A 23836-nucleotide genomic window follows, 5' to 3' on the forward strand; every position below is an offset into this window, starting at 1 on the left:
AGCACTGCTGGAGAATGATGTTGGTCCTTTCCCTTGAACCTCCTACATACATTCATTCCATTTTAATAAGGGTGGGTAGCAATATTTAACAGTGCATAGGCAAGTTTAATTAATTATTTATATAAAACATTTCTCGTCACTATATCGCTGAAATATTGCCGATGTGACGTTAAATATTAACTCACTCACTAACAGTGCATAGGCATTGATTACTGTTAAGCCTTGCCATATAATTAAATATTGTGAGAATGAGTGTCAGCATTACTATTAAATTAAAGCACTAGAAACAATGCATTGTCATACGTTCATGTACACCCAAAAGTAGTACATATAAATTTATTATTGAGTTCTTCATTTCTATTACAGGACCACCTATTTGATGCCCCAGCCCGGCTTCGTCGTGCAAGGAAACCAATGCAGGGTATATCGAGTCTACATTAGCCTGGTTGAGGTGCTGCTGGTGTCAGGAGCCACCACAAAGTCAATGAAAGCAAGATGAATCCACTGATAAGATCTGGACTTTCTGTTGCCCGCTGTGATTAACATATGTCCCAGTGCTGAATGTGTTACTATCACCATGTGTAAATATGAGAATTGTAAAACTGAACTTGCATGAAAGTGTTTTGATGTTGTGACAAATGTAAACCGAACACATTTTTATCTACAGCTTATCATTTGTTCATGAACGAAATACTTGAATTTCATATATATATGTAAATATATCTTTATTACAGGTTAACATGGTTAATAGAAACAAAATTAAAATAAATACAAATCATTGCAGTTATTTCTTAGTTCTCTTTGCCATTATCACATAGCTAACCTGGTTGGCCAAGCATCCTTCCCTCTACTTTCAAAACACAAGATCACATGAACAAACATTACAAGCATTCACAGGTATTTTCTAATAACAAGAATTTACAATCTCTAACACTAGAAAAACAACGTTGAGGAAATTCCATTACTAAAAACGAAATGTAAACGAAAGAACTTAAAAAAGCAAAGGGTGTGTGGTTAATAATGACAAATACATACATGTAGTGTCGAAATCTTAGTTGACAACTGACAATGTTTATTCATTAATGTCATGACATATTTTTGTTAAAGTTTACCACAACCTGTATACTGGCAGCATATATATTTTATGAAGAATATTTACATGTTAACAGAAAAATACAGTGTTCAACAGTTCAAATTCATAAAACAAACAAAGATTATGGTGTAACAGGCGTGGTTTGCCCTGTCTTGTGGAAGCTACATGTTACATGTCTGGTTTTACTTTGCGTTGTTTTTTTCTTTCAACTGGCATTTTTACCACAAGAGGGTACGCTCCAGGTATAAACCTGTAAATCCGTGAGCACAATTCTCATTCACGCTGTTTCCCGGTTACGAGATGCAGCCTTGCGATTCAGGACATAAGACATAATTTATATCACCATTTTATTTACACCAAAACACAAACTCCAAACGTAACAACATATATTTCTGGGAAGTTTTCACCCAAATCTAAATTAAATAAACAATCACGATCCCCACCTAATCCCGACCTAAGATAAATGTAGAATTCTACAACTGTCTCTAACAGCGGTAGTTAGTTGGTAAAAACCACTCGTCCTTCCCACTTCCTAACAATTACCCTGTATTTCTATATAAATATATCCCTAGAACTAAAAACCTTTATTTCCCCACCGCCTATACCTATGTCTACCCTCCTATTTCCTAAGTGCTTCGCCGTGAGAGGTGGGTGGGGTGGAACAAGGTCTGGTCCGTCACGGAGCAAATTCTACTTATCACAAAGCAACTGGGAAGCTGTTTCGTCTCGAAACAAGGGCTCACCTATCCTCGGGTGTCTCCAACTCAGACAATAGAGACCTGTCGCGCGCTCCTTATATAGGCCATAGCGGGCCTGTCCCGCTAAGCGAGAAACACACCCCTACCCTTGGAATTGAACCTTCCAGTACGTGCAGCCAATCACTGTGCCGAAACGGCGAGCGAAACGAAACAAACCAGCAACAGCCGTAACCCACATGTCCCCGCGAACACCGGTAAGAAGAATCCATTTAATATACCAAAATTTATAATTTATACCCCCAGCTAAGTTACTAACGCCAGCCCATCACTTCCTAATATCTGTAGCACCTATTATACTTATCCCCCGTTACAATGGATTGAATGTCATTTTAACTTTTAAAAATCAGACATGTTTACTTCAAATGGCCAGTAGATATTAATTACAATGTATACTCAAGGTATGCATGGAACATCTTGGATTGACACCAATGCCATTTCATAACACTGTAAATATCTAGAAATACTGATGATTTTTCAGGCAATGAAACTATTAAATTTGGCACATAAAATACTGATGACAATATCTTTGGCACTGGTGACATAAACTTGGTACATAAACATGAAAGACTACAAATGAGGCAAGTATTAGATCCTTAAATGATGGTTTCCAGCCAATGACAATAATATCTTTTGCACTGGCACTAAACTCACTCACTATCACAAATACAATCAAAATTTCCTCCCACATGCCACTCGCTCGAGGCCTGTCACAACTGTTCCGCCGCATGTGCCTTGTCAGGGTACTCTTTTCTTTAAATCCATTTCCGCATTTGTCACATATGTGTTGCCGTGCAGCATTGTGTTTCGTCTTGGCATGCCGATTAACACTCACCTTCCAAATGGACACATAGTTGCAGTGTGAACACTGGCATTTCTGAGCATGTTCATCATGCATCAGGCTGTTGATCTTTAGCTGTCCTTTGGGAAGCAAACCAATTCCCACAAACACTGCATTCAAACTCCTTGGAATGCCATGACATGTGATGCTTCAAGTTTGTTTTCGTTGAGAAAGACATGTCACAGTCATGGCACTTGTGTTCCTCACCAGCATGCTCATTAACATGCTCGCGCAAACCACGGAATGTTTGTTGTGAATTTTCCACAGAACTTACACTTTACAACACCATTTTTTTTGTGGACTTTGGCGACATGTTCTTTCAGCAGTTGGTTGATGAGGAAAGACTCACCACACAATTCACAAGAGAAGTTAAAATCTCTTGTGTGGCGCCTCGCATTCAGGTTCAAGGAGCCTTTGGTCTTCAGAATCTTCCCGCAAGTCCCACTTTGTAAAGATGGGTTGTGTTCCTTTGTCTCAGATGCATCGAACAAGGTCTCATCAATCCCGGAAGTGTTTACCTCTGTTTCATCTAAATGAGACGTATCAAGGAACTTGTGTCATCCTGTAAAGGTTGACTGTGATCTGTAAGTATAAAATAAAAAGAATAAGATTATGAGTTTTATTTAGAACATGGAATGAAAGGAGAGATAAAAAATGTTGTGTTTGTCAGATATCTTTACAACCTAAATGGAAAACTGGAGAACTGACACTGAAGGGCGATAGTCTACCTCTTGGTGTGAGAAGTACTGCTGGTGACTCTGGCACATAGGACTCCATGTGTGATCTCTGAACAGGCTGTCGATTACGGAGTTTCAGGAACAGTAGGAAGGTAACAACTGTCGGACATCTCGCCCATCAGTCCACCAGATCCGAGCACACTCGGCAAAAGTGTATTTGCCAAAACAAACACATGATGGCCTGGTAAGGGAAGCTAGGAAAAATAGGAAGAAGGCGGAAAAATACTTCCGTCAACATCCTACTGTGCATAATCTGAATGCCCTTAAAATGACAAATGCCAGGGCAAGACGTACATTTAAACAAACTAAACGCCGGTCATGGAGGAAATATGTGTCTAAAATCAACTCCCGCACACCCATGTCCAAGGTGTGGAACATGATTCAAAAGATTAAGGGCAAAGGATCCAAATCTGATGTTCGCCATCTCAAAGATGGTGACTCCCTTTTAACCAATAAAGTTGAAATTGCAAACAAACTTGGCGAAACTTTGGCAAACCACTCCTCCTCGTCAAACTATAACCCAGAGGAAACCTGTGGGTTCACCATTTGCCATGGTGGTCAGGACAGAAGTTGGTAAGGTGCAATGATGTCGAGATCAATTTTAGCAGCAGATATGTGTGGTTTGATCCTGATTCCAAGTGGTGGAACCAGGCTTGGCAATTTAGGAAATAAGTTTTCATAGAGCGGGTTGAAAACACAATTGTATGCTGGATTGGACTAATTTGAACGTAATTTAGTGATATACTGCAGTGAGAGTTTAATGCGGCGTTGTTCATTTGCCTCCGCATATAGACTGTCTACCGGAGAGGTCCTAAAAGCTCCCAGGCAGAGCCTCAGCCCTTGGTGGTGGATAGAGTCTAATTTTGCTAAATTGCTTTTGCAGGCTCCACCGTAGACAATGGAGCCATAACCTAGTTTACTGCGAACTAATGATCTGTACAAGTGAAGGAGGGTGGTCTGATCCCCTTCCCACTCTGTATTTGAGACTACTTTTAGCAAGTCTAGAGCCTTCAAGCACTTTTTGAAAACTTAAAACCATTTTCATTTGCCCATTTTTGGATTTTGTTAAGGCAGAGTTAGCTGCCTTTCTATTGCGTGCATGTTCTTACCACGACATGAAATATTGAAGTCATCCACGAAAAGGGACCCATCAACGCAACTGTTCAGAACGTTAGTGAGGCTGTTAATCTTCCAGTTGGCCAGATTTTTCAAAACAATTCCTCTGCTTCATCAATTTCGTCACCATCTTTCTCAAACATTGCTTTGTTTCTATCAACAATCTCTTTCACAGTTTTCACAGGACGATTTTCAATCTTTACAGCACCGGTTTGATAGAAATCTTCATATAAATTGAAACTGGCAGGTTTCAGTGTGTATCATGTGTGTATGGTAAAAATAGCTGCAACACACTGTGATAATATTTTTCTGGATCCTTTGTTTGTGAAAATCTGGCATATCTGATAACTGCTGCATCAGTTCGGGTACGTTTTTTCACATGACCAAGGCCATTCTGCAATGTTACTAATGGGCTGCACCGTTTCTCATCAGAAACCCTTGATACTTCAGATTTTGGCACCACTCTGTATTCTGAACAAAATGTTGCAAGACACATGCTATTGAACTCATCATCTTTGGGTCTACTCTTGTATCGATCAACTATGCTTGTCATCCACATTTCGTCTTCATCTAGTTCACCACTCGGCTGTTTTTGTTTCAAAGTCTTAAGAGGCAAACTCATTCGGACAGGGTCTACAGTTGGAATGAACTGGACTTTACGTGATCCTTCCTTCAGTCTCAAATTGCAAACTCGAAATACTGCTTCCTGTGCACTCACTTCTCGATTGTGTAAATATACAGCACCAAGTTTCTTCAGAGCAGATTTAGCATCAGTATTGTCTTTATTTGCTTCCTTTTGTGCATGATTCAGAAGTAATCCCATTTCTCTTTCTGCCTTTGAGATGTATGAAATGATGTATACAACACAGGAGTAGGCATCAACTACATATTGAATGTCCATGTTTGCATTCCAACATCTGAGAAGATCTGGATTGTACTGATTGACCCATACATCATTAGGTTTGCGTTTCATGACAATGTTTGTCTTTTTCGCTAGTGTATCACATGCATTTTGAAACAAGTCTTGTGAAATACCTATTTCAGTGAACAATGCATCAACTGAATCAAACGTTTGCTCATCATCTAATAGTGTTTCCCAAATCAGTTTCAAGATTGCTTGAGCATCTGGTCTTGACATCATATTCACATTTTCAGATACTTGTCGAGTTCTTCCACAGTTTCAGGCATTGGTTCAATTGGTTGACCTCCTAGTTCGTGATATGAAAGTTTCATTGCTTGGTGGGCGAGGAAAATTGAATCTGCACGTTGTACCATTTTTTTTGCATGACTTGGAATGTCTTTTGCTATGTTTCTGTACAGTGTTGACAATATCAAACAGTTCTTCATCATCCTCAGCCGATGGCATAGCACATGTAACATGCTTGTTAATAAATGATTTTACTGCCTCGTCACTGTCTTTATCGATCTTTGGTGCATCTTCAACCCCAAAAAGGCAATGTGTGTGAGGGGAGCCACGGTGTTGGAATTCTACACGATAAAAGTAGTCTTTTATTTTTCCAATGGGTTCAGCTGCTGACATGATGACCTTTTTCAAGAAGCAATGAAATCTTTGATCAAACATTCGGGCTGCTGTGACTTGGTTTTTTCTCAGTACAGAACATTTTGCAGACCAGTCAAGTTCACTGGCTTTGCGTTCATCACCTTCTTCTCTCAGTATTGCTTCAATCATTTCTGGCCATCTCATATCAGCTGATGAGAATGAGCAAAACCAAGTTGGAATACCAAGTTGTCTTAGCATAGCAAACAAATCTTTCTGAGCTGACTGCCAGTATGAAGGAGTTTCTCTTATAGGTTTCAAGAACTTATAGCCATCATCATGTTTTAATATCTCTCTTAGAGAATCAGAATCTGTAAGATTTTCAGAAGTAACATTTTTGCCATGTGACTGTGATCCTTTTCGCAATGCAATTGAATTTTTTGACAGAACTTGATCAACTTCAGACAGATACTGTGCATAAAAAATGTAGTCAGTGTTTTGAGCAAATCGACGGTCAGCGTTCATGAGGCGTGTGTGAAGATAACGTGCAAGTGTTATGCTCTCCTCACGATCATCATGGAATGTGGGAGAACCTGATGGGAACAGTACTGGAAATGATTTTGCTTCATTTGTTTTGTCTGACAATAGTTGAACAGGACTATTTTCTTCAGCTGGTGCAACACAGGTTATCTTTTCAAAATGTTGATCAAGACCTTCCTGACCAATATCAAGAGGTTGTAAACAGGTGTTCATGAGTAATCCTTGATCTTTCTCAGACTCTTCATGCTCAGTTGTTTGTGCGTTTGGTGTGTCCTTATCAATATTAGATGATGCGTCACAATCTGAATCATTGATTTCATCTTCTTCCTCAATAACTGGCAATGGATTGACCCAATGTGTATTGAAATTGACATCGCTGTACCACTTGTTGTGTTTTTGTAGATATTCCACAGCATTTTTTATGTGGGAATTGTTGACAAATTGATACTGGTAATGTCCTTTGTAAGTAATCTTTCTCTTTAGTTTCACTCTGATCATCTGATCATCTACATCACTTCTTGGTAAGATACTTGTGTTTTTTTTAATGTTAGAAGGAACACACACTACAGGTCCGTGCACGCCATGTTGTCCACCTTTTGGTAATGCCATCATTTTCATAAAAGGGATATTCAATGCTATCAAGTGCTGCTCAAGTTCATTCAGACATTGTAGCTGTGGAGGAATCGAGCCCAGTTCTAGATTGTTAGCTACAGCTTCTCCAGGCATTTTACCAGACGAAAGTTTTGTATGGCAAGTATAGCAAATCCACAATGTGCCTGCTGGACTATTCATTAGTGAACACTGATCATCACAACTGTCAGTGCACTTGTGAACGTAAGTGTCTGTGATTCATTTCTCAGATACAGCTGCTGCATTGCCACCTTTGCTTTCATACACTGTTCTTTTGCATTTAATAATCTGGTTTTTGAAAAGTCTTCGATGACAAACAGAGCACACACATTCAGGGCCTTCAGTATCAGATTTTGTTTTTTTCAAAACTCATTGTCTGATATTCAGCATATCTGCAGGCAGATGGTCAGCTTTTCTCTTCCTCGTGGTATGTGCATTGATATTCAAATGTTTGTCACAGTATTTATCTGTGCATGAGTTTCTCAAGACATCAGCTGTGTTCGCACAAACAACCACTTCATAATGGGATCCACCAACATGATTTAGATATATGTCTGTTCCAGTGTTTGGTGTGTCAGAATTTATCTGATTGCTCGAATATCTCAGCCATCTGTTGTTAGTGAATGTGCAAATGTCGATGCCAAGTAGATTTGCAGCTGCAAGTATTTCAAGTTCTGTTGCCCATGTTCCAACATACCACATTCTTGATTGCAGGATGTATTGTTCAATGGATTCATAACCTGGTCTTAAGAGTGAATGGAAACTTTCAGCATTTTTTCTAAGGTGTTTCACAACAGCTAGTCTTATTTTCCTGTGATTGTTTTCTTTCCCAGAGAGTGCATATGAGAGACTCCTAAAGAAACAATTGTCATCTCCCTCAATAGGCTTTGTTCTACATGGTTCGCAAATGGCCACACCAATCTCATGATCTGAAACCCTTGATAGATATTGATGTTGAATTTCAAGCTTTTGCACAACTGTTCACATACACTTGTGGATACATGGCAGTAGAGCATTGCGCTTTGATCACTAGTAATTATTTCCACACTACCATCTTGTGAGTTAGCGTCATTTTCATCACTGTAATCCTCATCATGTTTATTGGCTTCACTTACTGTATCAACGAGCTCATTAGAAAGGCTGGCATTTTCGTCAGTGTCAGTTATTTCCACATTATCATCTTGCAAATTGTCATCAAGTCCATCTTTATCACGATCTTTATGCACTTGTATTGTCATCAACGATCCTTCTCATTTATCTTCACTTGTATTGTCAAAGAAGTATCAAGTGTCTCAATGTAAAGATATCACCACTTCATCATGATCATTTCTCATTTGCCTCACTTGTATTGTCAAAGGAAGTATCAAGTGTCTCAGTGTCGAGAGATGACCACACGATCATGATCATTCTCATTTGCCTCACTTTATTGCCAAAGGAAGTACCAAGTGTCTCATTTCAGAGATGACCACATCATCATGTACATTCTCATTTATTTCAACTTGTGTATTCGCAAAAGGAAGTATCAAATGTCTTAAAACAGAGGTGATTGTCATGCCAATCACTTCAAACTGTGTGTCTGCTTTTAGATTCCTTGAATGTGCAAGATTCGAAACAGTAATCATAGACCTGAAGGAGGGATGTGTACTCAATGAGAATGCTCGTACCACTAGGGCACTTGCAATCCTGTAGCTTTTTCGAGAATGTGAATCAAACACATAGTTTCTCATTTCTTTCAATAACAGCAAATGTTGCTTCTCCAAATGTCACATCAGTAGACTTATGGCTTGAAAATACTGTTTGGAGTGCAGCATCTAGAGATAAAACTTGTGGAAGATTTGCTTGTTCAATAATGTCTTTCTATGACAAAAGCCACTCAGAGACTCACCAATTTCAAATGTATATTCTTGGTCAAAGTAGAGATTAAACTTGAAGGAATTTCCATCAACTAGAAGGTATGCATCACTTAATTGATATGATGGTCTGTATGTTCCCATGAGGGAAATATCCATTGTGCTGAACAACATTGCCATTCCTGTTTACCATGGCCAAATCTGGGGTGACCTTCGATCAAATGTCCATTATGACATTTCCATGGAAGTTCTTTGAGGCTTCTATTACCAGTATATGTTGGTCTTTTAATTTCTTCCTTGTTGATGCATGGTTACTTTCATAGCAGTTTGGAATATTGCTTACAGGTTTCAAGCCTTAGTATTGAGTCCATTGTGTCCATTGGGTCAGGCATGGTCTATGCTTATTTCCTTGGCATTAGTGAGAGCCGAAGTTCTTTCTTGTCCAAAGTTTGTGTCTTTCCTTTCTGTGACTTGTCCTGACATCCTCGGTATCCATTCTTTTATATTCCGTTATGGAGGTTAGCTTCCCCATGCTCGTCCATTTTCCGTGTCCTTCGTCCATTTCCGTGTGCCCTACTATCGTCTCACTGCTTCCATTTTCTGTACTGCTATCCGTCCATCACTGCTTCCCCTCCCTGTCATCCTCACCATTCTCCACTGCTTTGCTTTGTGCTGTGCACCCTTTCTTTGGCTGTGTCCTCCGGTATGCCATTGTCCGTGTCCACCTCAGTGCATATTTGTGGGGTGCTTGTCTTATCTCTTGCTCCCTTCCTCTGCTTTCCCACCCCTCCACCCTTCTCACTGCTTCTCCCTCAGTCCCTGCCTCCACTGCTGATCCTCCTCACTGCACCCTTCTCCTGCTGATCAGTGCAGTCCACTGGTCTACTGCTGATCCTCCCTCAGTGCACCAGTCCACTGCTGATGCAGTGCCTTGTGGTCCACTCCACTGCTGATCATGTCTCAGTCCACCTGGTCCACTGCAGATGCATGTGGTCACTGCACCCATCTCCACTGTGTCTTGGTTCCCTCAGGTGCCTTCTCCCTGCTGATCCCTCCCTGCTGGTGCACCCTCTCTCCTGCTGATCCTCTCCTCACTGCACCCTTCTCCACTGCTGATCCACTCCCTCAGGCGTGCCTCCACTGCTGATCCCTCCCCTCTCCACTGCTGATCCTCCCTCACTGCACCCCTTCTCCACTGCTGATGCTTCCCTCACTGCACCCTCTCTCACTGCTGATCCTTCCCCTCGGTGCACCCTTCTCCCTGACTGCACCCTTCTCCATCCCTCCTCCCTCACTGCACCCTTCTCACTGCTGATCCCTCCCTCCAGTGCACCTTCTCCACTGCTTGCCTCCCTCACTGCTGATCTGCAGATCCCTCCCTCACTGCACCCTTCTCCACTGCTGATCCCCTCCCTCGGTGCACTCTTCTCCACTGCTGATCCTTCCCTCCACTGCACCCTTCTCCCTGCTGATCCCTCCCTCACTGCACCTTTCTCCCACTGCTGATCCCTCCCTCCCACTGCACCCTTCTCCACTGCTGATCCCTCCCTCACTGCACCCTTCTCCACTGCTGATCCTCCCTGGGTGCACCCCTTCTCCACTGCTGATCCCTCCCTCACTGCACCCTTTCTCCACTGCTGATCCCTCCCTCACTGCACCCTTCTCCACTGCTGATCCCTCCCTCACTGCACCCTTCTCACTGCTGATCCCTCCCCTCGGTGCACCCTTCTCCACTGCTGATGCTTCCCTCGGTGCACCCTTCTCCCACTGCTGATCCCTCCTCCCTGCACCCTTCTCCACTGCTGATGCTTCTCTCACTGCACCCTTCTCCACTGCTGATCCCTCCCTCAGTGCACCCCTTCTCTACTGCTGATCCCTCCTGCCTCACTGTCAACTCCCTGTCTCGCTGTTCCTTCTCCTCTCCTGTCCAGCTGCTTCCCCTCTCTCAGCGCTCCCTCTTCCTTTGTAACATCCTCCTCCCTCCCTTCCCTCCCTCCCTCGCTGCTTCTACCCCTCTTCTCGCTCGCTGCTTCTTCTCGCTGGATGCTCCCAGTCCCTCGCTGCATGGCCTCGTCCTCCCTCAAGTTCTTCTTCCACAACATATCTAAAACAGAGACAAGAACAGGATAAGATATATGGATAAACAACTTGTTTTAATACAATAAGGGGAGACATTTTGATGTAGGTTCTAATTGAATTATCACCCACATCAAAACATTGCTCAAATTATTGTAAAGTTGTTCATCCATATATCTTATCCTTACTTTAAATACTTCAACTCCTATATCTTCTCAAAGAAGAACCAGTGATGAAATACTCATTCCTGACACTATTGAACTTGTATAAAACAGATGGATCTTATCAATTTACATCATTAATTTACAAAAATCATACATTCATAAATTTAAGCTCCTGGTGGTAGAATATTTTTTTCAGGGTCATATTGAGAAAACAGTATACTTTGATCATTTGACATACCCTAATTTTCCAATATTGAATGACTTGTATTCATGCTTTATAAAACACCAACAGGAAATAATATACAATAGCTGGTATCTATTTACCATTATCATTAAGTGGTGTAAAATAAAATAAAAGTTATATTCAGTACTTGGCATGATTGCAAAAAATATTATATAAGGTAACAAAGGCAAAGTCAGATGTGCTTTTAACATTTATCAGGTGTTCACGATATGTTAGGGTCTATTTGTTTTCTGTAATGTATGTTCAACCTCAGATTTATGTAGGTTAGTATGTTCAGCTAATCAGTATTTGTGTGTTTATACTATCATTTCTCACATGATCCTGAAAGATTCAATTATGTAGACTGATGTCATAGAAAGATATGGCTAGACTTGAAACTTCTTGTGCACAGAAAGGTTAAAAGTGTCACTGTTTTCAGATGATTGGCAGTCTAATCCAGAACGGGGATGCCATTAGGCAACATGCAGAAGAGTTGAGGTTGTCGTTGAGTTGGGCTTTACGTCACATCGGCATTATTCCAGCCATATAGTGACGAGAACAAGTTTGCATTAGTAAACATTGTAAGTACATACTCGGAATGAGTTTTATTTCAAAGACATGTATTGATTACATTGTCATTCAAAAGCAGAAAAAGTCATAGCATCAAATTTAAAGGCAGGCGGTTTTGTTACATTTCACAGTTACAATTTATGATACAGATCAACTTCCCTCAGGTAGTTCAGTATGAGATGGGCGCTCACGCGTGAGAACAGATCTTTTAGGTTTGTTGCATCATAATGTGAGTCCCTTGCAGGCGATAAGTCCACGCATTCAAGCAGAATATGCTTGACGGTGATCACCTCATCGCAAAGAGACACACATGGGGGTCCATCCCCATCCGTTTTCAGCAGATAGTCATGTGTAAAATCGACTGTGGCCAATACGACATCGTCGTAGAATTACCTCATCGCGTCTTGACTGACAACCCAAGTAGGTATAACCGATTGTTGGCTTCAATTCATGGAGTTTGTTTCTTCCTACTTGAGTGTCCCACCTTTTTTGTATCAGGTCCCGAGTATAGCTTTTGATAGTGGGTTTGAAGTCACTGTACGGGATTAGCAGTGGAGATAGGGGCTTTTGAAGAGCTGCTTTGCTGCAGCATCGGCCTTAGTGTTACCTCCTATGCCGACGTGACCCGGCAACCAGCAGAGGGATGATTTGGGCTGATCTTTTTTGCTGTTGAATGTAGGTCAAAGCTGAGAAGATAGCTTTGGCTTCAGCAGTGAAAATGGAACTGTTGTCGGGGATCCTAGAGGAGACAGTCTTGGCTCCAATGACTGTAGCGCTGGCAACTTGGCCATCGTCCTTGGATCCGTCTGTGAAAATGGATCTGTGAGTGTTATACTTCGAACGTAACTGGTTGTATTCCTGTTGGAACACCAAGGGATTTGTTTCAGACTTCTTGAGTTTGGTGAGGGTAAGATCGACCTGTGGTTTCACCATTTGCCATGGTGGATTTCGGTTAGGTGGATATAAACTTTGAACGTCTGTCCTTATTAACATGTATTAAACATTCAATCATAACTGAAAATATTGACTGGAGTACTTTGTGGATAACATTGCACATCAAAACATTTACTGTGCTAATGGGTATGTAAGGGCTAAAGTTATAATCAATCAACACATTTTCACCCAGCTGCAAATGTGCACCTCGTAATGATGGTAAAGCTGCAATAACTCACTGCGGCTTGTTGCAGCAGGGAGCTGAGATTGATAATATATTGTGCTGTTGAGATTGACATCCAATGATTGAGAGAACAAATACCAGCACCTTGAGCATGCACTAGTGCTTGGATGTTTGCTATATAAATATTTTATATTGGTCTATGATTTGGCTAATCATTGATTGTAATAACAGGAGAAAAACTATGAAGAGAAAACATCTCTTGAAAAGTCTCTTTCAAACATTGATGGTCATTTAACATTAATATTTTTATCAAAACATACTGACTGAAACATATATTTGTGAGTAAAAATCTCATACACCTAAATAACTAATTTTGACAATCTTCAGTTCACATATATTGGTAAATCCAAACTTATTTCATTTTGCATGAATGAGACTGACTGATCGAGAACATATTTATCATTATATGGGCTTAACACATTTGATGTGGGAAATCGAACCTGGCCTTCGGCGTGACAGAGCCTGCAACCACTTGTAACCGCCCCTGAATACTATAGAACATATTTATCATTATATATTTGACAAAAAAAACAACAATTATAACACACTAAACAAACTTATGGAACAAACATGGCACAATTCAACATTGAAAATTTAACGGGCAAGAGGACAATATGGAAAGACTTCCGTCCGTAACCACCACAGATTTGCGCATATTCCCCTGCAGTCAAACATTCAGTTACAAGGGATAAATTTGCCGTCTTGACATTCGATGTCACGCCAGCAGTATGAAATTAATCTGACTAATGAATTAATTACTTTTTCCAATACCACAGATGCGTTCGCATGTAATAACCGCTTGTTTTCCAATTAAATAACGCGTACACGCAGTAATTATGCGCAGAAACACAAAATATGATACACAAATTGTCTTTAAACTGCGTTTGATTAATTCATTAAAACAGGTAACTAAAAATTGTGGAGAAATGATGGTTGAAAAAGTACCTAACCCACGACTGACTGACCTAATTTCCACGACAGTGCGCTTAGGGCTGTGAACTGCATTGTCGCCGCTCTGGACAAAAAACTTACAGCTAATTTCCTATAGTTCTGGTAGCAGTTTTCAGATATGTAGATCAAAACCAATGATGTGTATTTATTTGTACCAAGAAAGCGGTTAAACCTTCAAATATATATATTATCAGTTTCTATTTTAGTGTCCTTACCAGTAAAAATGGCGATCCCAGAGGCGGAAATGCCCACGCCACCTCGTGTCATGGTGATATAGTTACCTCCCCTACCAATGCAAAACGATGGGACTGCATTTCCCAATGCGTCTTTTAACTCTTGTTGTTATCACACAATGTTACAATTTTAATTCTCATGAAAAACAACACAGTTAATGAATTGACAAATAATAAATGAAAATACCACTGTAGCCGATGTATGCTTTTTCCAAATGTTATACATCTATTTTTTCTTATAAATTATACCAGACCATATGATAATCTATATATGATATCTGATATGCATATTAAACAGCTAAAATGCATAAAGCTATCGTCATGAAGTGCGGTGAGGGCAAATAATCCAGTCAAATGCGGCAAATGAACAAGTCATTTAGAATACGTTGTTTTTTAAATTCATTCGCTGTCATTTTGTTTAGGAACTCGGCGGGCGTGTAAGGGAGGTAACTCTGTTTGGGATCGTGTTCACAGATAGGTGGCGCACGCAGTTCCCGCCTCTTCGACCGCCATTGCAACAGGTGAGGAAAGTTTCTTTTTGAGCAAGATGTAAACGGACATTTTTAAAGGAAGTTCGATAGATCTGTTCATTTACATGTTTGCATTTTTAGAACAATGCATTGCTGTGTACATTCCAAGAAGTTCTAATGGTCACACGGCGGTATTTGGCAAGTATTGGGGGTTTTTAAAAGTGGATGAATATTGTGTCCGTCACGTGGGCACGTATTTCCATGATTTGCTGCGATCGTCAGATAACCTGTTTTTCTTAAATGTTTGCGCTTCTTCTGTGTCTAATTGTGTTACGTATCGGAATTAAATGTTAGGGCCTTAACGCTTATTTTGAATCAGATTTGACTCTTGTATATGTCAGCAAATCAATAAATAGAACAATTGGTCGAATCACGTGTAAGGGGAGTTAACTCTGTTTGGGTCATGTCCGTAGGTAGGTGGCGCGCGCAGCTCGCCTTTTCGACCGCCATTGCAACCGTGACGAAAGTTGTTTGTTTTTAGTGAGTTGTAAACGGACATAAGAAAGGAACTACCAGAGATCGGTTCGTGTAAGTGTTTGTATTATTAGAACAATACATCGTTGTGTACATTCTGTGTAGTTCTGATGGTCACGGGGCGCTAAATTGCAACTATTTGTCTCTTTTAAGAAAAGTGGGTGAAAACTTGTCCGTCACATGGGCCTCCATGATTTGCTACAATTGTCAGATAACCTGTTTTCCTAAATGTTCGCGCTACGTCAGTGTCGTCAATTGTGTTTCGGATCGAACCGGAATATAACGCAAGTTCGAACATTTATAACGTTGATATTTATATCTGTCAGCAAGTCAAATATATATTTTAAAAATTCTTGTTCACTCTGCGCCGTTCAAGGGACGTAACCCCGTATATGTAGGTGATGTATGAATTTAGTTCAATGAGTAGTGACACAATTGCTTTACAGACACGATACTGCTAGTTGCAGCTGGTAGGTAGTTACACATTAAAGCGTAAATGTATTCATATTAGTGTTTTACTGAGAACTGACTTACTGTGTAATTTCTACTAAATATTCATGTTTTGAAAATAGGAATTGCATGTGAAAGAAATTGAAAAAATATTATTGGTACATCAAACCCTAGGTTAATGAATGTTGAAGGATATATCCCTTGCATGAACCTTCAAAACAATACTTATTGTAGATTTAAAATTGATTTTAATTAATTGTGGTTAAATGATACATCAAGTAATCTCAAAGTTGTTATGTGTGATGAACTCTTTGAATGGTCAGATTGAACAGGGCCAGTGTATAGTATACTTATGTTATTTTATGGCTATCTTGTTGGTTATGACCTTGAATTTGATATTTCAGTGCTTAATTTAAAATGTATTATAAAAGAATCTGTTAATTTTTCCAATTTTAGACATTCGTTTGATGACGTTCATCGCTTGATGAGGTTTCCGTAATACAGCCAATGGGGTTACATGCCCAGCAGTAAATGCATAAGAAACAAACTAACTAGTGACAAATAATAATAATAATAATAAATGAACTTATAATGCGCCTTTTCCATGCACAAGGCCCATGCTCAAAGCGCTAACAAAGTGAGTGGATAATATGCATATATACAATAAGGGACTAGTTGCTAGTCATAACGCAGTGAAAACAGATGAGTCTTGAGAAGTCGTTTGAAGGAATAAAAGTCAACTGCTGATTTAATGGTGATAGGGAGAGAGTTCCAGAGTAGAGGGGCAGAGCAGACAAAGGATTTCCTTCCAAAAGTTTGCAGTTTGGAACTGAGGCACAGAGAGTAGGTTCAGATTCTGAGAACGGAGCTGTCTTTCTGGAGTGTACGGGGTAAGAAGTTCTTTCAAGTATTCTGGGCCTATGCCATTGAGGCATTTGTAGACAAAACACAATATTTTAAAGTCAATTTTGATTTAACAGGCAGCCAGTGGAGGTTTTCGATGACAGGTGTGCTATGTGTGAGCGCTTTGAAGTTCTGCTTATGATTCGGGAGGCTGTATTTTGACATTTTGCACTCTTTGATAGCATCTGAGAAATACCAAAAGGAGGCTATTGCAGTAATCAATTTTTGATATAAATTGCTGCATAAAGACTGATGAGATGGCGTATTCTGCCAATGGCTCGTAGATGAAAGAAGCATATTCTGCAGAGTTGATTTAGACGTGTTAACAAATCAAAATACCAAGAAGGAAATTTTAGTCATGTGTGAATTACATCTAAATTTGTTTTAATTTCATGACACTGTTACCATGAAAGCTTACCACACTATATATATATATGCTTAATGTGATTATCTGATAAAAAAATCTTTAAGTATGTCCTAATAAATGTCTATGTACAACATATACCATATGTTAGATTGTTGCAGTTATCACACTTATATTTCTATCCAGAAAGTTAAATAATTTGTGATGAATAATGCTCCAACATGTCTTCATTTATGTACAAATTGCTGCTATTGGCATGACAGTTGTGGTATTACGTTCATGCCAGGCATCTCATGTGGATCAAACTACTGCCTATAGTGGCTACTAATAATAATGAACATCAAACAAATGTTTGTAACTGTCTGAAATAAAACTGTATATTCTTTTGCTTGTGCAAAAGTTTTGTTTGTTATTTTGGTATATACGAACTTGATGTTGTTAATTTTTGACATTATGAACTTTTATATACACATCTGCAGCATCAAATCAACATGAGATGTTTGTCCCCATCACACAAGAAGAAAGTACAAGTGTCTCCTTCAATGACCAATTCTAATGTTCTTTGTAACACAACATTTTGTTTAAATGCTGCTACTAGATATTTATAATGTCTGCACACATGGCTCTTTTGTGGGGTTGACGCAATGGGTACTTGCTCTGATTTTATAGCCATTTGCCATGAATTATTCCATTTGTTGAAAACAAACAATTCCCTTGTGGTCAAATCCCACCAGCATAAGAATGCTGACAACATAATTTCGAACTGGTTCATCATCATGGCCACACTCAGCATAACAAAACTATGATTTGTAAAAGAAATACTGTAACATTGAAAAACACAACCTACCTGACAAGAATCTTACTTGATTTTGAGTGTTTATTGCAAGTGATTGATTCACATCATAAAGGACATTTTGACATAAATATAATTTTAACATTGCTTCAGTAACAAATTTAGCATAAGACAAACTGAACACTACTAAACAAAAATAAAACCATTTAAAATTTGACATTATAAAAAGTCTTGTTTGCATCTTGACAGCAGCTTGATTCAGCATGTTAGTATGGCATCAGTTGCCAATCATCACGTGTAATACAAATCTTCACAAGTTGGTTGGGCCGGTCAATGCATAGTCAAGCATTATATACATGTCCAGGGATTGTGAAAGCCATAGGCCTTTTGCAACATTAGAATAAAATGGCCCATTAAAATTTTGAAGTTTACTATTGATACCAAATTTGGACTCCACTCAAAAAGCAATAACAAAATACCTTACTCCAAAACAAACTTAACAAATAAAGTTAACAAGATAACAATAATTAAGTTGAAATATAGCTGGCAAATAATAGGAAAACATTATCCCCACTTATTATACTTGCTTGCATAAGCTTGCACTTGCTTGCATAGGTTATTCCATATAATCGTAGTCTCTACCAGTAGAGACTACGATCGCACCTCTACTGGTAGAATCTCATCGCAGTCTCTACCCTGACATATACATTAAATAATGAAAACAACATTTAGAATCTTGTCTACAAGATATTGAGGTCACAGTAATGAATTAAGTGATTTCATGTTTTGTTAACCTGTTTAATGGCAGACTTAGCCTTATGGCAATGGTCCAGATCTGAAGTAATTAAATAAACATACATTTCACCATTTCAAAATCTTACTTTACTTATCACCTGCAAAGACCCTTAAAACACATTAACATTGTGAATACAAAATTCAAGGAAAGTCATGTCATAGACGAGCACTAAATCATGTACCATGACTAAAGAAAACATTTTTCAACGAATTCACTTCCCAGAGAAGTTATTTTAGATTTGTTAAATTAGTCAGTTTTTAGCCAAGATTATAACTCAAAACATACATATACCCATCTTTGTAAGAGATTACCAAACTCACTTTTGCGTAAATTGGATGTGGACTCTTGAGATTTGACTACACAATTAACATGTAGTGCAGGTAACAATAAATCATTGTGTGTTTTAATTTGGAAGTAATTGAAGAGAACTGACCACACCTGTCAAATGTAAGTGATACTGAATACATGTTCTTGTTATGAAAATGGAAAGTTTTCATGTTGGGTACCAGTGACATCACTCTGCATGCAACTCATGTGGCTGTCAAACCTATAAACCTGGTACAGATGCGAAAAAGTGATATCACACCTTGTAACAATCTTGGTGATATGACTACCTCAATACACAGAAAATCTGCAATGCAGATACATTTTGGTACAACAATAAATGTCATAATTAGCCCTTGTAGTGTTACCTTTGTATTTGCCCTTCAGATGTCCATCGCATAATGCACACCCAGGAATAATATTCCAAACGACAAAAGCATTACTTTTGATCACAGAGCAAGCATCTAGCATTTAATATGTGTCCTTATGGCACCCGTGAAGGGCCACCTCCTCGTGGTGGGTGCTGGGTCACGCTAAGAGCCTTTCAACCCCCCGTTGTGGACCCGGGGGGATATTAGGTCCACCAACCTGTTTGCCGTGGGTTGCGCCCCTGTGTCGGTGGAGGAAGGGATTCTGGTGGTTGAGGGCACTGGTTCCAGGAACAGTGTTCCTTTGCCCAAACACACCACTTCGGCCCTAACTTCACCTAGACGGGTGGTTGAATGGGCCCGGTTCAACCAATCGGCTGGTCACGCCAAGCCCTGTGCATTGATTACATTATGGAATGTTGCACAAAATTTTGAAAATTGTAACTTACTCTTTTTTAAAGTCTTGGCGATTTTTGAGGAATTAGAATTTCAAATATACTTTCATGTTTTTGCCTAGAGTCGTATGCCCAGAAGGCGGTGGCTCATGGGCCAATCAGGTGGAATAATTACTTTTGTATTATTCTGCGTGCGTATATCATCCGGGTATCCTTGGTGCTGCAGGCTGGAGACCCGCCTGCTTTTAGCATTGTCCTTGTGATACTCCGTGGTGGGTGGGGAGCTCGGATGACGAAACAATATAACCTTACCATGGCTTACGAACCCCCCCTCAAACAATCAAAGCGTCCTCTTGATACTACTGATCCTGATGTTAACAACCAAAGACTGTCCACCTCTATTGATTACTGGCCACGATTTATTGTGATTGAGACCACTGACAATACTCCATTAAAGCTGAACCCTTTTGCCGTATCTAAAGGCATACAAGGCATTGCAGGAGATGTGAGAAATGTTAAACGTTTACGTACTGGCTCTTTACTTGTTGAATGCACTAAGAGGCACCAGGCAAACAACCTCCTTTCAACTAAATCATTTGTCGGAATTCCAGTTTCAGTCTCTGCCCACCGAACACTTAACACCAGCAAGGGCATTGTGAGAGACCGTGATAGACTTTTTGCTGATATGATGGAAATTGATATTGCCTCTGAGATGAAGGACCAAGGTGTGTTATTCGTCAAACGTTTCACTACCCGAAAATACAACCAGATCCAACAAACCAACACTTACTTGTTTTCATTTTCTACTCCAACTGCTCCAAAGTCAATCAAGGCTGGTTACTGTCACATCAAAGTGGAAACGTATATTCCGAATCCACTGAGATGTTTCAAATGCCAAAAGTATGGTCATGGTGTAAGTACCTGCACATTGTCTGTTGTGTGTGCTCACTGCGGTGAGAAGACCCACACAACAGAAGATTGTGACAGTGATTACAAGAAATGCACCAATTGTTCAGGAGATCATTCCTCTTTCTCTAAAGAGTGTCCAATTTGGAAGCACCAGATGGAAATTAACAGGATTAAGTTTACTGAAAATATTAGTTTTGCCGAAGCAAAACAACTTGTTCAAAGATCTGACCCACAGGAAACATATGCTTCAAAAAACCAAAACACCGTCTGAGCCATCCACTAAAGTTTCTAAATCTTCTTCAGGTTCCCAAACCAACTTGACTTGGGTGAACACCGATTCTCCACAGATTTTCTCACCTGCAATATCTACTCAGACTGCTGAGCCACTTCCTGCCAATTCACTAAGTCAGTCAGGGTCAGCTTCTGTGCATAGTTCATCATCACAGCCACCCACAAAGTCTCAATCTTTGTCTAATGTAAAACAAGTTCCTAGAGGAAAAAATAAACCTAAGCCTGATTCTTCACAAAAGCAAAGTGGCAGAGCCCCAAAAGGGTCTGAAAATAAAATCAAACTTTACAACAAATACGGATCACTCGAGGATATGGACGTGTCCGAAAACGTCCAATCTAGGGCACGAAGCTTGTCGCCCTCCAAAACAGTGCGGGGTAGATCCCCAGTAAATCCCCCCGAAAAGATAGTTTATTCCAACACCATCGTACAGTGGAATTGCAGAGGACTACGGCATAATTACAATGAGTTACAGTTATTAGTCCAGGATTGTATGCCGTCAGCATTTTGTCTGCAGGAGACTTATTTAAAGCAGACGGATCTTTTTGACCTACGTCATTTCAATTCTTATCATTATTTCTCACCTCCAGGTGACAGGGCCACTGGAGGTTCTTCAATCTTAGTCAAACAGAATGTTATCCATAGCCCTATTACACTCACTTCTAATCTTCAAGCAGTTGCAGTGCGACTAACTTTACACGTTGCATTTACATTATGCTCTTTGTATATCTCACCATCTTCAGTCATTCAGAAGACTGATCTTCAAACTCTGTATGACCAACTCCCTAAACCCTGTATTATTATGGGGACTTAAATGGCCACAACCCACTGTGGGGTAGCATAAATACAAACGCTAAAGGTAAACTACTGGAGGAGTTTTGTTTAGACAATGATTTATGTATTTATAATGATGGTTCCAACACGTATTTACACCCTGGTACAGGAACCTATTCTACTCTCGACTTATCAATCACGAATTCAGAATTACTAAATGAATTTGAATGGTCAGTCCATGATGACCTATGTGGAAGTGACCATTTCCCGACTATACTAAAACCTGTAAACCCATCTGATATTACTCCATATTCGAGATGGAACTTTAAAAGCTAACTGGCCTTTGTACCAAGCTCTGTGTTGTAACAGACTTAAACCCGAACTCTTTATAGAATGTACTGATCCTATAAAAGATTTCTCTGATGAACTTATTAACATTGCTGATGAGTGTATCCCCAAATCCTCTGCAATTCCACACATAAACCATGGTTCACCAATGAGTGCAAACAGGCTAGGAGGGCACGGAAGAAAGCTGAGAATTATTTCCGTCGCCATCCTATGGTCCATAATTTGAATAAATTTAAAATTATAAATGCTAAGGCACGGCGTACCTTCAAGCAAAGTAAACGTCAATCCTGGCGAACTTATGTCTCAAAAAATAAATTCACGAACGCCGATATCAAAAGTATGGAATATGATCCAGAAAATAAAAGGTAAGGGTTCTAAATCTAGCATTAAGCATCTGAAAGATGGAGACGAATTATTAACTAGTCAATCTGATATTGCAAATAAACTCGGAGAAACTTTGGCCAAACACTCTTCCTCATCGAATTATTTACCTCAATTCCAAAATTATAAAAACAACAGGAAAGGAAAACTATTAATTTCAATTCAGATAATGGGGAAGATTACAATGAACTGTTTTCTATTCATGAGCTTCATACTGCTCTTGATCAAGCTCATGATACGGCTACAGGTGCTGATAACATACATTATCAGCTCCTGAAACACTTTACCGGATTCATGCTTAGAAACCCTTTTAAACATTTTTGATGATATTTGGACTTCTGGACAATTTCCTTCTTCATGGCACGATGCTATTATTGTACCCATCCCTAAACCTGGACGTGATCATACTGATCCTTCGAATTATAGGCCAATCTCGTTAACTAGCTGCGTCTGCAAGACCATGGAACGCATGATAAATAATCGACTTGTGTGGTACTTGGAAACTAATAACCTTATAACAGACATTCAATGTGGTTTCCGTAAAACAGAAGTACTATCGATCATTTAATGCGTTTAGAATCCTTTATTAAAAATGCCATTATTAAAAACAACATGCAGTGTCGATCTTTTCGATTTAGAAAAAGCATATGACACCACATGGAAACATGGTATTTTAAGAGATTTACAAGATTTTTGGATTGAGAGGCCGTTTGCCTCTTTTTATATCACAGTTTTTTAACGGACAGGCAATTTCAAGTTCGTGTGGGTTCTACCCTGTCTGATCATTACAATCAGGATCAGGGTGTCCCTCAAGGCAGTATTTCATTCTGTCACTTTATTTAGCATTAAGATTAACAGCTTATCCAAGGTTTTAAATGATTCAATTGATGGATCACTTTTGTGGATGATTTTAACATTTCTTGTCGCGGTAAGAATATGCATACTATTGAACGGCAACTACAGTTGTGTTTAAATAAAATACATAAATGGTGTCTCGAAAACGGCTTTAAATTTTCTAAATCAAAAACTAATTGCATACACTTCTGCCGTAAATATAAACCACATAAAGACCCTGAACTGTTTTAAATGGCACCCCATCAAGGTTGTAAAGAGGCCAAGTTCTTAGGGTCTCATTTTCGACTCCCATTTAACTTTTCTTCCGCATATCAAACTCCTAAAACTAAATGCCTGAAGGCACTCGATTTTATTGAAAGTCGTGTCTAATTCAAGGTGGGGGAGGGATCAAGCTACGCTCATACACCTTTACAGATCACTCTTGTCCGC

General features: G+C 39.6%; 1 protein-coding gene and 1 long non-coding RNA gene across 2 annotated transcripts; one reads left to right on the forward strand and one right to left on the reverse strand.

Annotated features, from left to right (window-relative positions):
• Nucleotides 1–10151: 10151 nt before the first annotated feature.
• LOC124255207 (HIRA-interacting protein 3-like) lies at nucleotides 10152–14488 on the reverse strand. Its single transcript, XM_046689048.1, has 3 exons — nucleotides 14437–14488; nucleotides 10917–11164; nucleotides 10152–10640 (listed from the first exon to the last, which is right to left on the reverse strand). Exons 1-3 carry the CDS (start codon nucleotides 14486–14488, stop codon nucleotides 10152–10154), a joined length of 789 nt encoding a protein of 262 aa, XP_046545004.1.
• Nucleotides 14489–14889: 401 nt separating this feature from the next.
• Nucleotides 14890–15801, forward strand: LOC124255228. Its single transcript, XR_006892644.1, has 2 exons — nucleotides 14890–14975; nucleotides 15612–15801. It is a non-coding gene; the product is annotated as an uncharacterized LOC124255228 (long non-coding RNA).
• The last annotated feature ends 8035 nt before the right edge of the window (nucleotides 15802–23836 follow it).

This window comes from Haliotis rubra, unplaced genomic scaffold (genome assembly GCF_003918875.1).
Source record: "Haliotis rubra isolate DU_JTF1 unplaced genomic scaffold, ASM391887v1 Scf1150, whole genome shotgun sequence".
In the NCBI taxonomy this organism is placed as follows: domain Eukaryota; kingdom Metazoa; phylum Mollusca; class Gastropoda; order Lepetellida; family Haliotidae; genus Haliotis; species Haliotis rubra.